This window comes from Glycine soja, chromosome 12, assembly GCF_004193775.1.
Source record: "Glycine soja cultivar W05 chromosome 12, ASM419377v2, whole genome shotgun sequence".
Taxonomy (NCBI): Eukaryota; Viridiplantae; Streptophyta; class Magnoliopsida; order Fabales; family Fabaceae; genus Glycine; species Glycine soja.
Window position 1 is genome coordinate 2,799,690 of NC_041013.1, and position 15,526 is coordinate 2,815,215.

At 31.9% G+C, this 15,526-nt stretch overlaps 1 protein-coding gene across 2 annotated transcripts; it reads right to left on the bottom strand.

Moving 5' to 3' along the window:
* Window positions 1-264: 264 nt before the first annotated feature.
* LOC114380149 (squalene synthase-like) lies at window positions 265-6,401 on the bottom strand. Of its 2 annotated transcripts, none has more exons than XM_028339094.1 (14): window positions 5,954-6,396; window positions 5,808-5,850; window positions 5,197-5,286; window positions 4,891-4,966; window positions 4,390-4,459; window positions 3,931-4,074; window positions 3,740-3,844; window positions 3,231-3,377; window positions 2,430-2,505; window positions 1,599-1,687; window positions 1,153-1,244; window positions 1,024-1,069; window positions 671-740; window positions 265-539 (listed from the first exon to the last, which is right to left on the bottom strand). In XM_028339094.1, exons 1-13 carry the CDS (start codon window positions 6,146-6,148, stop codon window positions 672-674), a joined length of 1,242 nt encoding a protein of 413 aa, XP_028194895.1. In that variant the 5' UTR covers window positions 6,149-6,396; the 3' UTR covers window positions 265-539; window position 671. The 2 variants fall into 2 exon arrangements, with proteins under 2 accessions (XP_028194895.1, XP_028194896.1); XM_028339095.1 differs by having other exon boundaries at window positions 297-542; window positions 5,954-6,401.
* Window positions 6,402-15,526: the final 9,125 nt, after the last annotated feature.

The following is a 15,526-nucleotide window of genomic DNA, read 5'->3' on the forward strand; positions in this document are numbered from 1 at the left end:
TCGAAGCCGGACCAGTATTTGGCATTTAATAGTATTTTTTTTAAAACCTGTGATTGACAACGGTTGTATCGCAATGGATGGATTGTGTACATTCAACGATTATGAATTTTCAAGGACAGATGTTGATCCCAATAATTTCCTGTGTATATATTATCAGATTAAAAACCTTAACTTCTTTGTCTCTTTCCGTCCTCTTTAACCTTTCTTGATTCCTTCTTGTGAATGATTTTGGCATGCCACGCTAAAGAACTTGAACAAAGCGGGGAAAAAAGGGGAGGGGGCATCACTGGTACCACTCATCTGGTATTCCAACTTTATCCGTGAAATGTTAATACAATCAACTTATAACACACATAATAATGATAATTTTCGGGATGAACGTAGGATAGAGTTAAATCCAAACTAACACAAGAAGCTCTTGACGCTATATTCGACTATTTTTCAATTAAAATACACGATAGTCAACTGCAGCCATCATACTATTGCTTGCATGCATGCAAATTCTCATTCCATGAACGAGGCGTGCTATCAGTGTTTCACTGCTATCCATGATCGCAAAAGGCAAGAAGGCATGGTTAGTTGCAACAAAAAAAGGAGTGAACAATTTTATAGATAAGGATAATTGTTCTTACAATTTCAACCGTACATTAAAATTAACAACAGAACTTACACTAGCTATTATGGTGGTTAGCAGACAGATAAGCAAAAATGATGGAAACCATGATGACCAATATGACAATCTGCAAGGATAGTTTACGTCAGTGCATATTCTTAGAAGTCAGAAATGCAGCATCTAGTTAAAATGATGTAATAGCATAACAGTCATGTATAATTTATTTATTTTATATAAATTGTGTTTTTAAATCTCTCATCAACTGTTTTGCACAGATAATGATTTTAAAAACACAGTTTAACAAAAAAAATTTACATGTGGCTGCCCTTGTCGCTGTTGCGTCATTGGTTAACACTATTACTAGACAACAAAGACTAATTTCAGCCAAAAAAAAAACAACAAAAACGTACCATGGTTGAGCCATATCCACTTTCATCATTCACAATGTAAGATTTCCTGCTTAAATCAATGAAAGGGTTGTTAGACTGTCAATGATAAAAAGATAAAGTACTTTTGAAGCTACTCAGTTATGTGCATACCTTTTACTTAAGAGACCAGATTCTCTGCAAGTTTTCTGTATAGCTTCCAGCCTGCTCAATGTTTTTGTTGCATTGGGATCGTTTTTGTCAACCTACAAAGGAAAATACTGAATCTTTTTAGTTGGGAAAAGTCAGCTTTTAAAAGATACTCTTGAAACTGAAAAACTGCTTTAGTTCCATGGTGGATGGAATGTACTACAACTAAAGGGAAAAGAAAAACTGCAACAAGATCTACATTTTAAAATTTTGGATACTCAAAAATATCTTTTCCTTTACGACAATGGAATGAGTAGAAAGTACCAACATTATCCAATGTAAAATTAATGTGTTTGCTGTTATAAACATTCAATAGGAATTAGGAACTTTATCCAATGTAAAATGCAACATGAGTATTCTTCAGTTGAAAACCTAATCATACCGTGTTAAGGACAACAACAGATTCATACCTTGGGCTCTAACATAGAAGCAAAATCAAAAAAAGCACCGTAGACATCAGCCATAGTCTTTGTTCGGTCAATCACTTTGGCAGTTAAACCTATAAATTGAAAAGTGAAAACAAAAGGCAGAAATAACAGCTAGTTTAATATTACACACAACACACACACAGAGTACAGCAGACAACAAACATGAACACCAATAGCTACATGTTGATCCTTTTTTATTCCCAGAAAAAAAAACTAATATTTTGTTAAACAAAATGGGAGGAAAGGATATTGTTCAAATGACTCAGCTAGTCATATATATCTAGGTTAAGGTATTATCAGTTCACTTCAAAACTAGGGATATCCATCATAGAATTGCATCTGCTGGCCTCTTAACTCAAAAGTATATGCCATCGGCCACTCTTCCTAAGTTCAAACTGCCATTCAGTACTTAACCAACATCCATAAGAGGAGAATGCTACAGAAGATGTGGGGTAGTAATAGTTGCAAAGTATTTATTTAGATTTGATATTTGAACATCCAAGATACAATCACAGAATCTCATGGAATATGCTCAATGACGTCGTGTTGGACCCATACAAAAGTTATGTTTGACACTAATGCATATGTGGATTCCATAATAACAAACAGATTCAAAGGTAATTTTACGGAGATTGATTCAGCATGAAATCCAAATGCTGTGCAAAAAAAAACATGAAATCCAAATTGCAGCAATTTACTATTCCTAGGACTTCAAAGACACATATGCTGTGACTTATACCAATTTTGACTTTATGTTTAGCATGCCTCAAAATCAAATCACAAGGAAATTATTATCAAAATATTTGCTGTTACCTCGCCTCATTTTAACTACACCTCTGAAGACCTCAATGTTGTTGTAGCATAATGCAAGTGTTCCAATTGCCATTATCTGTCACCGCATATGTCAAATAAACATCAAAGTTACTGGGAAAAAATTATGAAAATAACTATTGCTATATACATAAATCATTAAACATAAAATGAATATGAGCTACAACTAACCCCACCCCCACAAAACAACTGTGATGTATAAAGAAAAAAAATTGTTTCCACATCAGATTGAAACTAGTAAATCCACCACAAGGTACTTTAACTTCTTTAAATGTAAATTGTAGGCCCAAGACCCATGCAACTTCTTCCTCTAGAACATCTGCAGCTCGAAAGAAAAATTTTCTTATTCCAGGTAATATTAACTAAAATCAGCAAGGTTATTTAGCTAAACCTTCAGACAGTAATAATCTAGAAAATTGCTCAACCATAGGAAGAAGATCTACTCTTGCATTTATTGTACATGAAATTACAATTAAAAATATCCTGTCTCAAGGTTTACCACTATGTTTCTGCAAAGCACTTTATAAAGATTTGTATAAAAGTGTGTTATTTTCACACATCTTTTGGGCAGTGTTAAACTAAACTTTAAAGAAACTGACAGAACATACTAATTTTTTTTTTTATTATTTGAACTGAATAGGAAGCTGCTAATGATTCAACTCTACTGTAACATAACATGATATGCAAACAATAAAAAATGCAGATAAATGATGGTATATCATAGCAAGACGATTGAAATGAACATAATAACAGTATAATCAGAAGTAATTAAAAGAACAGCACCTGGGGTATAGCACAAAAGCGAAATATAGGCGGGTCACGTAAAGCAGCCATGTATTTTAAGCAATCTTCAGCATGCATCAGAGCATTAGTGACCATGTCATTTAAGCATTGCACTGCCTTAACAGAGTTCTCCTCATATTTCAAATCCTGGACACAAAAAATTAAAAAGTATTCATGTGTGTAAAAAAAGTGTGACAGGTTTCACTATCACACCATCAAATATTCAAATGATAAGAAATTAGTGTGAGATTAATGAAATGGGGGAGAAAGAGGTGAAAGAATTATTTATGTTAGAGTAAGTACCCCTTTAATAGAATTGATTTTAAACTGTTGAATACAATTGAACTGTATGCTTAAATTAATCTGAACAAAACTGTTGAATATTGTTACACAACTGTTTAATTATTTGCCTTGGGACGTGTGTTTTTCATTGGAAAATGCAGGAATTGATTTTCTAACTTCATAACAAAATGAGGTTAAATATAAATTCCTATTGTATAGAGCCAAACCTCAAGTTTGTTAACATATTCACTCCAAATCTGTCGTGGCCAAAACATGCGTGACTTGGGGATCTCATTGATGTCTTCCAGATAATCTCGAATAATGTTTGTTTTCTGCCATCTCAAAGGGTGACCTGAAATGTAAGTAAACAATTGCAACCATACTGTATTTTTTATTACTTACTACCACGATATGATACCTGTAGAAACAAGCCCATTGAATTGGAAAGGTCATCTGGAGCCAGATCTTCTGAACCAGACGCATGGAAAAGCTTTGATAAACCCAGCCCAACAAGTCCTGCCACATAGTGACAATATTCATCATAGTCATCAATTGTTTCTACCTGCAAAAAAAAAAAAAACTCTTGTCATAAATCAAGACGATGCAGAAATCCCTTCGCAGCATAGTGCTCTGTAAACTATTTGTTTTCTCTTCATTATATTGCCCCTTCTTCCTAAATTTTCATCTACCTGAATAAGATAGTCTGAAGCAAGAAAAATCATTTAAAAAAACAATAGAGACCAGAAACTAGAAGATGGAGACATCATTTAAACGAATAACGAACTCTATATAATCTCTTGTCAGTCACAGAGGTTTATTAACTACAACTAAGTTAATGAAAAGAATATATGGAGAACAGAAGCCATGTGCGACAAACCTCCTTGCAAATAAATTTGGCCATTCCAGCACCCATTCTTTTGGTAATGTCCTCAATTGCTTCCTGGTAGCTGCAAAAATCATTGACCAACATTTAATTTTTTGTTATAGAATGCACAGCCATCACAAACACAAAGGACCATAGTTATTGATAATCTGCAGTCAATTATCAACATAATAAATAATTACATTAAAAGGTGCATGACGTTGACAACCTCCACACCAACAACATGCCACTACAATCCCGTATCCAAATTTTAATATTCCAGATAGAAAGGGATAACAAATTGAATCTCACAAAATGATATTAGTAACATGTCTTAATGATAAACAGTACACCCCCCTCCCTCTCCTCTTCCCCAAGATTAATAAGCAATAATAATAAAACCCAAATGGCTGCTGCTGATTGGATCAAGGATGGAAACAAACAGCAACTTGAGACCATATATGCTACAGAATATTAAAGTTCAATTTAGGTAAATGTGCAAGGATAAAAACTGACTTCTTTCCAAGTTCCAGAAAAGCAGTTGAAACATGATGAAACTGGTCCATTAGAACTTTGTACTCCTTTGTGCCACCTAGTCACATTAGAAACAATTAGTGTGCAGATCAGCATCAAGCAATTGCTATGAGTACGTAGTTTAAAATCCAATCCAATTTCTGAAAAACAAGCTAGATGTGGTTAGATTGAATACTTACAACTAAAAAAACAACAGATTGAAGAAGTTTATTCAAATTGTATTGAATCATATTATCTTGGCAAGAAATTATTTAAAAAAAGAAAAGCAAAAAAGAATGACACACTCACATGAAAAGTGCCAATCACGATCATAAATATGACGGTGAAAGGCTATCAGTATTGGCACCTTGACATCTGTTTCTATGCTAGTATCATCCTCTGTCAAAAGGAAAAAAAAATTACAACAATATAAATAGCCTTTTAATTTCTGAAGAAAAGAATAGTTGCTCAATAGAATAATTTTAAGGTTTAAACATAAATCTTTCAAAGACAATAGACACAATAACCAGCAGATTTATAGAGACTTGGAATAGTTTCAGTGTAAGCCAATTTTGCATGCCTTCTATAATAATTATGTTTTTTAGAACAAGAAAAAAAAAAAAAAACTCGTGTTACTGCTTTTCTATTGAATTTCATTTTCAAAAGCTTTTTCAAAGAGCTGAAGCTTAAAATCACTTTTATTTCCCAAAGCCGTACGACGATAACATCAATCCCTACACAGCAACATTCAACGCTAAAGAAACAACAAATAAATAAAGAAGTCAAAATTAAACACCGAACAACCACTGGTCAACACAGCGTAGTTAATTAAAACCGATATCCATCATTCATCATCGCGAGCTATGCAGCACAAAGTAACAAAGCGCGCAAGGCTTTAAATCGAAGATACGAATACAAACCAACGGTGTCGAGAGCTCGCAGAACCAAATAAAATATGCAAACCTGCAAAAAAAAAAAAAAAAACAGAGGTCAATTAAGAAAAACGTGGAATCGAAAGCATAAGGAAAGAACGATGTAGGCAGAACGGGAAATGCGAGGGACTAACGGCGTTGCGAAGCTCGATGCCGAGTTGCTGAATGACGAGGGCGAAACTTCGAGAAACCTTGTGGAGCATTGTGTAGCAGAACGCCCAGTGCGGCTCCGGCGGGATCTGCTTCTCGGCGTTCCTCGCCGCCATTTTCAGCTTCAGTAGAGGGTAAAAGTCATCTGGATGTTTCAGAATCGCTCCCAAACTTCCCATTCTTCTCGACGCTGCGATCAAATTTCGATAACCACAATGAGTGTGTTATTGCAATTTGTAACTGTATTATTATGGATCTTCGCTCACGACGATGGTTACTGACTTCTTCTGTTCAGCTATGGTTGATTATGGCAATTTTGGAAATTTAATGTTATTTATTTTGCGGTTGAAAATATTTCGCAGTGTTTTTGCACTGTTTGAGATTGGTAGATTTTGCACTCACGGTTTGGGTGGCAGTTGCATTATTTGTTTTCTATACTAATTCGTTTAAATGCACATTTTGTCCGTTTTGTAGAATCCACTCCACAATTCTATACCCATCCTTTCATAACCACAAAACACTTACATATTTTTTTTCTGGTATTTTCTTAATTAAAATTATAATTTTATGGCCTTTAATATTATTTGAGGTTAATTTTTATATACCGTTCCAATTTTATCGGATGTTCCTGAAGGAACGTTAATTTTTATATATATGATCAGTGTAAAATTCTAGCAATTCATTATTCCTTGGACTTCATCAATGAATTACTGCAATTTGGAATATGTCTCTTCATATTTTCTTAAAGAAAAAATATTTGAATAATAATTATAATTTTAAAAATCTTATACAATTTTTTTTATAATTTATGAAAAGTAACTATTTAAATAAAATGTAATTTTTTATATTTATGTTATCATGTTTTATTTTATCATTATCACTGATGACTAAACGACTTGTCAACTTAGATAGTTATTTCAAGTTTAAGTTTTGGATACTTAAATATTTGGAGAAATAAGTCTATTGAAAATATACATGATCTTAAAAGAAAAGAAAAGGAATAAAAACAAACAAAGGACTTCTTGTCTCTTATATAAATAATCACTCGAATTGGTACACATAAGTCACAGAGTTAGAATAAATAATATATATTTACAATGTCATTTTTTTACCAAATTTATAATGCCATTTAATAAAAAAATTCACTTGATCTTTATGGCTGTTTTCATTTTAATTTCATGGTTTTTACGAGTCAAATTCATGTGATTACATGAGGAGATTGTAAATTTTAGTGACAATTTATCATTGTCGAAAAGTTTTTGCAACATATTTGTACTACAAGTTTAAGTAATCAGGAACAAAACTTTTATTCGTGGGGAGAGACTACAACTTACATTTTTTTCATAGAAGGACTAAAATATAAAATGAGAATAATTACAAATACCAAATAAATAGTTTAACTTTTTTCAATAACTAGCATAAAATTAATAACAATAATTATTTTTAATTAGTCAATAGTATAAAAAAAATTACAACACAATGATTTTGTTTTCATAAAGTAGGAAATGCTAAAACAGACTTTCAGAAATAGAAAAGTTGTAGTCAACGGGATAAGGATCGTGTAAACGCCAAACCATCTAATTAATATAAAGACGATTGTGTTTCTCATATTCAGCAGTTTATCGGATTTAGCTTGGGTGACTTTCCTTTTAGATACTTGGGTGTTCCCTTTTTATCATCTAAATTAAATGTATGTCATTATGCTCCCTTGCTTTCCAAGATTACTGGTCTGATTCAGGGATGGAACAAAAAGTTTTTATCTTATGCAGGTAAGTTAGAGTTGATCAGAGCGGTTATTCAAGGAATTGTGAATTTCTGAATGGAGATTTTTCCTTTGCCGCAATCTGTTCTGGACCGAATCAACGCTTCGTGCCGTAATTTTCTGTGGGGCAAAGCGGATATTGGCAAAAACAAGCCCTTGGTTGCTTGGTCAGTAGTTTGTTCTCCGAAAAAAGAAGGGGGTTTAGGCCTTTTTAATCTCAAGGACTGAAACCTTGCGCTTCTTTCCCGTATCCTGTGGGACTTTCATTGTAAGAAAGATTCTCTATGGGTTCGGTGGGTTCACCATTACTATTTCAGAGGGAGCGATGTGTGGAATTACAATACTTCTTCATCAGATTCAGTTTTGATAAAGAAAATCATTCAAATAAGGGACTTTATTATCTCTAAAGAGTTAAGTACAGAAGAGGCCAAAAAGAGGATTCAATCTTGGAGCACCAATGAACAATTGCTTGTTGGCAAAGTCTATGAATACATTAGAGGTGTCAAGCCTACTGTTAGTTGGTGTTCTATTATATGGAACCCAGCAATCCCCCCTAAGATGTCTTTCATTTTGTGGCTTGCTAAAAGGAATCGGCTGCTTACTCTTGACAAAGTTGTTTTTTTTGAACAAGGGTTCCCTCTGCCCTTTATGTTCAAATGAGCCTGAGTCAAATGCTCATTTATTCTTTTCTTGCAGGAAATCTCCTCTAGGAACAAGCTGATTTTTAAAGATTATCAATTTTCTGTAATAAAGGTTATTAGTAAGATTAAGTTTCTTATGTATAGACAAGCGCACCTGTTGCATTTATTTTAGCATCTTGATATAGGTCTTCTTGTATTAGGGAGACTTTTGATTTTCTTTAACTGCGTTTATTATTGTATCATTTTGGGTTTAATATAATTTACATTTTTTTTCCCAAAAAATATAAAGACGATTGTGATTACAATAAATGAATTAGGGACATGAAAACACCAAACTATGTAATATAAAGACGATTTTCAGTATTAGTTATCCAATTATATAAGTGACCCATAATACCTTTAGTCAAAAACAAAAAGTGACCCAAAAAAATATAAGTGACCCATAAGCTTCCGTTGTGTCACTAAAAGTTTATTAAACTCAAAGAATTGCACATCATTTTTAAATTTTAAATTGATATGAATTTTAAAATAAAATTTAATTAAAATGCAATAAAGACATTTTACACTGATATCTAATTATAAATTATGATATATAATAAATTTGTTGGCATTTATTATAATCACTTTAAAATTTATATCTAAAATTAATTTTGATTCATTAATATTGTAAACATCTATAAAAATTAAACTCTTTAAAATGTATGAACTAAAATAAAAAAGTATATAAATACTTCAAATCAGTTCATAATTAATTAGGAAAGGCTTTAAAATATATTTAAAAAATCAAATCATTAAAATAATATACATAATTAACTTTTAAAAAATTATAAGAAGGAAAATTAAGAAAGATGGCAATGTGGCCATGAATAAACTTGGACTCTCCAAACTGCAGCAAAATTTATTTCACTTTCTATAAGGATATAAATTGTAATACCCACCCCACTTCCCATCAATATAATCAAATTTTTAATGCGCTTACCCACCCTCTCCCTCTTGGTCCTCCTTTTATTTTTTTAATATAAAAATAAGAATTTAATGATGATATACTTAATTTTATATCATTATTTAATTATAAATTATCGTTAATTTTATTTTTAAGATAATTATCATAAAATTTGACAAACTCATTATATATAATAATTTATAACTGAATAAAAATATAAAATTATTTTATATTATTAATATATAATTTTTTTCTCTAAAAAACATTAATGATTATTATAATATAAATATTTTAAGAACTTATTATATTTATAATATAAATATATATGCTTTTTTTATAATTTAAAAGTTATTATAATTTAATTATTATTTAAGACAAGATTGGGTCAAGTTTAAGATACATATTTTTTATTAAATTATTTAATAATTTAACTATTGAATTATACTTATATTTTACAATTATATGTGTTAAATATTTTAAGTAAATGCTAACTAGTGTTCTTACAACATTGGTTAAGAAATTTAAAAAAAAAATTATTTATTGGAATGCATAAAATTGTAATATCTTTGATTTTTTATGCTCTCCTACAATTTTCATAATAAATACTTTTTTATAGTTTCTTAATCAATGTCTCAAGTGTACTGATTAACAAGACTCAATATTTTAATAACTAAATAAAATAAAAAGATATTAAATAATTTTATTTTTCTTATATTTATTTTTTTATATCTATCTTCTTATATTTGAAAATTATATACTACAATAAATTTGATATACATGAACAATATATTAAAAAAAATTACCAAAGAGATATAGTCCATTTAGTTGAACAGTGTAGGTGAGTGCTATAAAAATTTTAGTATCATCTTCAATCCTTGGCAATTAAAAATAATTTTAATTTAGAAGCATATTTTGACTATAGAATTTTTTTATATAAAAAAAGTTTGTCCCTTTGTAAATTCAACGGCAATATTGCATGGCCGACACCAGTATTTTGTTATCGAACACACGCAATATAATCAACGTTGCTATTTTACAGGCCACGCGAGACGCGAGAGGCACGCTACCAGCGTGCGTAACTCTAAAATATAATTATTAGAGAAAGACTTTCGTGAAGTTTTTTTTTTTTCTTGTAAATACACTTTCTTTTCAACTTTTTTTCAATCTATATTATTTTAAAATTTAATTTTTAATATATATTATTTAGAACTTTCTCTCTCTTTTTTATTTTTTCTTAATTTAACATATAAATATTATATTATATAATTTTTTTAATTGATTTTAAAATTACTTATTTATTAAATTAAATTTTATAATTTTTTTATTTTTAAAAAGAACAAATATACAGATAAAGAAAAATAAAAAAATGGATAAAATTATAATATAATATTTTAGTTCTTTTGTATGTATTTTTGTAGTTAAATTTATATGATGTTGATATTTTTTTGGTATATTTATTATTAAAAAAATAAGAAAATTAATGAGTAGTATTAAAATAGACTAAAAAATACAGTAAAAAAATAATTGATATATCTACCTTATACAATATACATAAAATTTCACGGAATAGTAACTGTTATATTGAAAATGTTTTTAAAAACATTTATTTAGCAGTTATTTTTTGCTTAAGTGATAAGACATTGATATTTTTATTATTTATGAGATATGAAAAGAAAATATTAAAATATTCAAAAGATCTGATAAATGTTAAATATGAGTTATTTTTTATAATAAAAATATATTGAAAATATCTTTAAAAATATTTAATTAACAATTAATTTTTGTTGCCACCTGTGTCAATGTGACAAGAATATGAATTAGATAAATGAAGTCTGATCCAAGGAAAAAAAAAGAGAACAAAGAACTATAAGAAAGAAAATGAATTCAAAAGTAGAAAAAATGTAAAATTCATCATCATAACCCAAATAAAATGTGAAATTCATGATCATAACCCAAATAGCAGGAGAGAGACTATGTATTTAGCAAAGAAAAAAAGCCTTTTGTGAACTTGTACTCATGCTCTGCAAGCATGCTGGTTAGTAGTGGTCTTAGCATGTGTTTGGGTTAACCATAGATTGAATGAGCACATATTTTTATACAATTTTTGTGAAAAACAGAAATTTATAACTTTTATTTAACAACCATTTGTTTGGAGATCTTTAGATGGTAAATTAAACGCCCACTTAGTCATTGGATCTTATTAATCATGATAATTAGATTTTTTGGTAGGATTTAAAATTATTCTCACAAACTTTCATCGTTTGAATCGATTTTGAAATAAAATATTTATATATTTGCTAAATAGATTGTTATAGGGATGGGAGAGAATCCAAATGTGTGTTCGGATGAAGTCAACAAAATTTAATCTAAATAAAATTGATTTTAATTATAATTAATTTTAATATAAAATTTATGTATACATTTTTTTTATGTAACACAAAAATTAGTTAAAATTATTTTAATTATGAATAAAAATCAATTCCAAACTCTACACCATCAACAAACAAAACTTATGAAAATCTTCAATCAGAAACTGACTGCTCGTTAAAAATGTAATAAAATACAAGTACTAGTATTAAAAAGAAAAGGAATTGTTTCATCTTTCACAATATTACTTTGATTTTTTTAATTTTTATTTAAAATAATAGTCTTTGTTAATATTTAAATTTTAAAAGAATTGTTTTAATACAAACACGACTAAAAATCATCAGTGTCTTTATTTCATTGTAAAAATAATTTATTAGCATTATTGAAAAAACCCAACAACATTCATCTTCATGTCTATGCACTATGCATAATTGCATACGATTATCAAACAACCGACCAAATCGAAGTGGAGATAATTGCACGAACATGGGGTTTGTACACAGACTTTCATTCCACAAACACATCACTTGATTATTCACAATTTCACATACAAGCATCGGAGCAGGAAATGCCACCAAAGATCAAGTGGCAGCACACAGATCCTTTGATCTTCCCCAAATAGTCGTGGCAGTACAAAATCCCCTCCATCGCGTAAACCTGGTCCCCGACAACTACGCTGGCGTGCATCCACTTCTCCCGGACTTCCGTCGGACTCGCCACCCTCTCTCACTGTCCCGCAGTGGGGTGCAGGACCTCCACCCAATTGGCGGAGCGGGACCAGGTGTCGGCGGCGCAGCCATTGGAGACGTAGATCTTGTCGTGGAGGACACCGGCGGCGGCGAACTTGCGGGCGACGCGAATGGTGGGGCCAGGGAGCCAGCGGTGGAAGCGGTAATCCAGGAGCTAGACGTCGAGGGAGGAGGGAGAGGGGAGGGGACGTCGTTGATGCAGCCGCCGAGGACGTAGATGGTGGGGCCGAGGATGGCGTAGGCGGAGCACACGGCGACACACTTAGTGACCAGCAGCATGATGAAACTGGAGGTATCAAGTTTGAATCCTAGGGTTGGAAGTTTTACATTTTTTTTTGCAAGCTCAATCAGTCAAGAACTAAACAGGCCAGTTCACTTGATTCTTGACTGGTTTTCAAATAATCGGTTGAAGAGGGTGTACTGAACCAGTTCCTGATTGAACTTGTTGGACCACCTGATACGCAACAAGGAAAACAAATGGAAATGTAGCGATTACTTTGAATTATAGTATTTTAAAATTTAGACAATAGATAACTGTTAAGTACTGTATTTGTAACCATGCATATGCATAAGGTGCAGATTCCATACTTAATAGCGCTGGCTGTAACACCCCCTACTCACAGCCTCGAGGGAACATTGCTGCATGGTATGTTCATTTCATCTTCTATATAAATGGGAAAGTTAGCACATAAAACTACTATTTTTTCTTTCTTTCACGTAAATACTCTTCAAAGATGTTTAAGGACTTCCGGTGTATTAGGGTTAAACAACTTAGTGAAGTGTGTATTCTTTAAGTTCAGTAATATAATAACTTATGTCATAAATTTGACTAAAATTTATAGGAACAAACTAAAAAGAACCTGTTATAATAAACTTTACCAAGAAGCTTATTAAAATAAGCCAAATAAGATATGGCCTAAACTCCTTTAAGTTGTTCCAAATAATCCATGTATCTTTACTCTTGCATGCTGGACGGGATCTGAGATTTATAAGTTTATCAATGAGTGGATGCTTTTGTGTGGGTACATTAGTATTATGGGTAACGACTTTTCCTTGAACTCCTGGCGTACATAGTTATATTGCTTGACCAATATTGGCCAGAAACACCCTATTTTTTGTGATGCCCAGGCTTTGAGTAGTAGATTAGGTTTGCTAGGCTGCTGGTTTTCCCTTGCATTATTTCAATGGGTAAGAATAAGATCTAGAGCTTGTAATGAGTTGAAGTATTAGTTCTTGAAGTATTCTGATTCTTATTTCTTTGATGGTTGTTAGGCTCGGTTTTCAATTGCCCTCCGGCGCCTTCTTTCTTCCAAGGACTGCCTAGTTTGTGTTGTGACCTTGGTTTTATATTTTATAGTTCATGAGGCGTTAGAAGTATAGAAGAATGTTGTTTGTTGCGCAAATTAGCATTATAAAATCATTTTTACTTATAACACAGATTACATTGCATTTGCATTGTAAATGCACCGCAAGCAAGTTGCTGCCTCAATCTTTCTCGTGTATTTTAATATTGTTCAGAATGCTTGTATACTGAACAATAATGCAATTACAATAACTGCTGCATGCCAATCAAGAATTGTAGATGTCTCTTTGTACCAGAGGGAGAGCGTGTGTAGTAGTCTGTTTCCAACAAAAGATTATTCTTGGAAGGGAATGTAGTTTATTTATCAAGTTTTTGTAACTTTTTACCAATACAATATTTCGATAAGATTTCATATCAAGTAATAATTGCAAATACAATATGTTCACCCCAATAGAATCTACTGATTTGGTCTTTAAACAATTCTAGCCAAACTCAATTCATTGTTATGTGCTCCAGCTGTGGTCACAAGCTCATTCTATCATCGTATGTGAGCGTTCTTTGATCCAAAATGAGCGAGCTTTAACTGAATTTTCGTCTGCCAATAAAATATCCATTACCATGACCTTTGGTATTTATGCATGCAAAATCAAGCTTGTTCAGGCCAAGCACCCGGACAAAGGTCGACATAATCAGAATGTGTTTTATGACCTACTTTTTTTTTTCTTCCTTTCCATGATGAACCGGGCCAAGATAATTTGGGTACTTGTTCCTTACCCTGCAGTTTCACAAGAGCATAAGGGAAATGTGGCAACAAAACACAACAGTTTATGCACAACATAAAGGCACAACAACTGTTACCTTCTTGTTTACCAGTCTTGGCTTTACTTGTTTTTTAAGAATAAGGTTACGATTTTGTTTCTTCTTTTCTTCTGCTTTCATTTTGGAGAGACTGGGCCTGTATATAATGAGAGTTCGACCAATCTGACCAACAGCCACTGAACCAGTTGCTGCTTCCAACTGCTTCACCACATCATCTAACTCACCTGGACAGCTCCTACGTATTTTAATCTGTAAACACCATCCAGGTTGCAAGTTAGGATCCAAGATTTTGAAAAACTTCACACTTCTGCATTTTACAACAAGTTACAAAGCAGAAGAGGAAACACAAGATACACAATAGTAGACTGGCATATTATGTGGGCTCAAAAAATCACTCTGTAGCTACAACAACCTCATTTAGTAACTAGTTAAGATTAAAAACCCTCCAGCCACTAGATACTTCAACCAACTTTAAGTACAACACTGAAGTTTGTGAAAATCAGCCAAGCACAGCCTAAAGGAAAGCACTGCAAAATTACAAAGGTATAATCATTAATCAGCAATACTAACATACAAGCAAGAACAACACAACTACTACTGCGATCAACTGGTCCAAAAGTCCAACAGTCCCAAATCACAACATAAAAGCATGTAAAATGGCAGTTACACATGTTTAACACAAGAAAGCTACATTGAGAAACAGTAAACCAATTAAAATGAAAGTAGCGAAGACAGGTTTTCAAAATCACTTCTTTGAGTTTCCAATTCATCATCCGCAATCTCTGTTTCTTCGCCATCTTGAGAAACCGCAAGAGGAAGTAGCGAAGACAGGTTTTCGAAGCGGTGGAACATGGATATGTCGAAGGGGCGTAGAAACAGCGTTGGGGGATAGAAAGAAGAAGAGGTTTGAGAAAAGAAATGAAAGAAGAAGATAATGGTTGTGAACGAAGAACAAACATTAGATGAGAAGATG

Excerpts from the sequence above, each read along its gene's own strand:
- LOC114380149 (XM_028339094.1), bottom strand. The coding sequence starts at position 6,148 with ATGGGAAGTTTGGGAGCGATTCTGAAACATCCAGATGACTTTTACCCT. Across the intron at positions 3,845-3,930 it reads CAATGGGCTTGTTTCTACAG|AAAACAAACATTATTCGAGA; the intron begins GTATCATATCGT and ends TTGAGATGGCAG. Across the intron at positions 3,378-3,739 it reads AATATGTTAACAAACTTGAG|GATTTGAAATATGAGGAGAA; the intron begins GTTTGGCTCTAT and ends TTTTGTGTCCAG.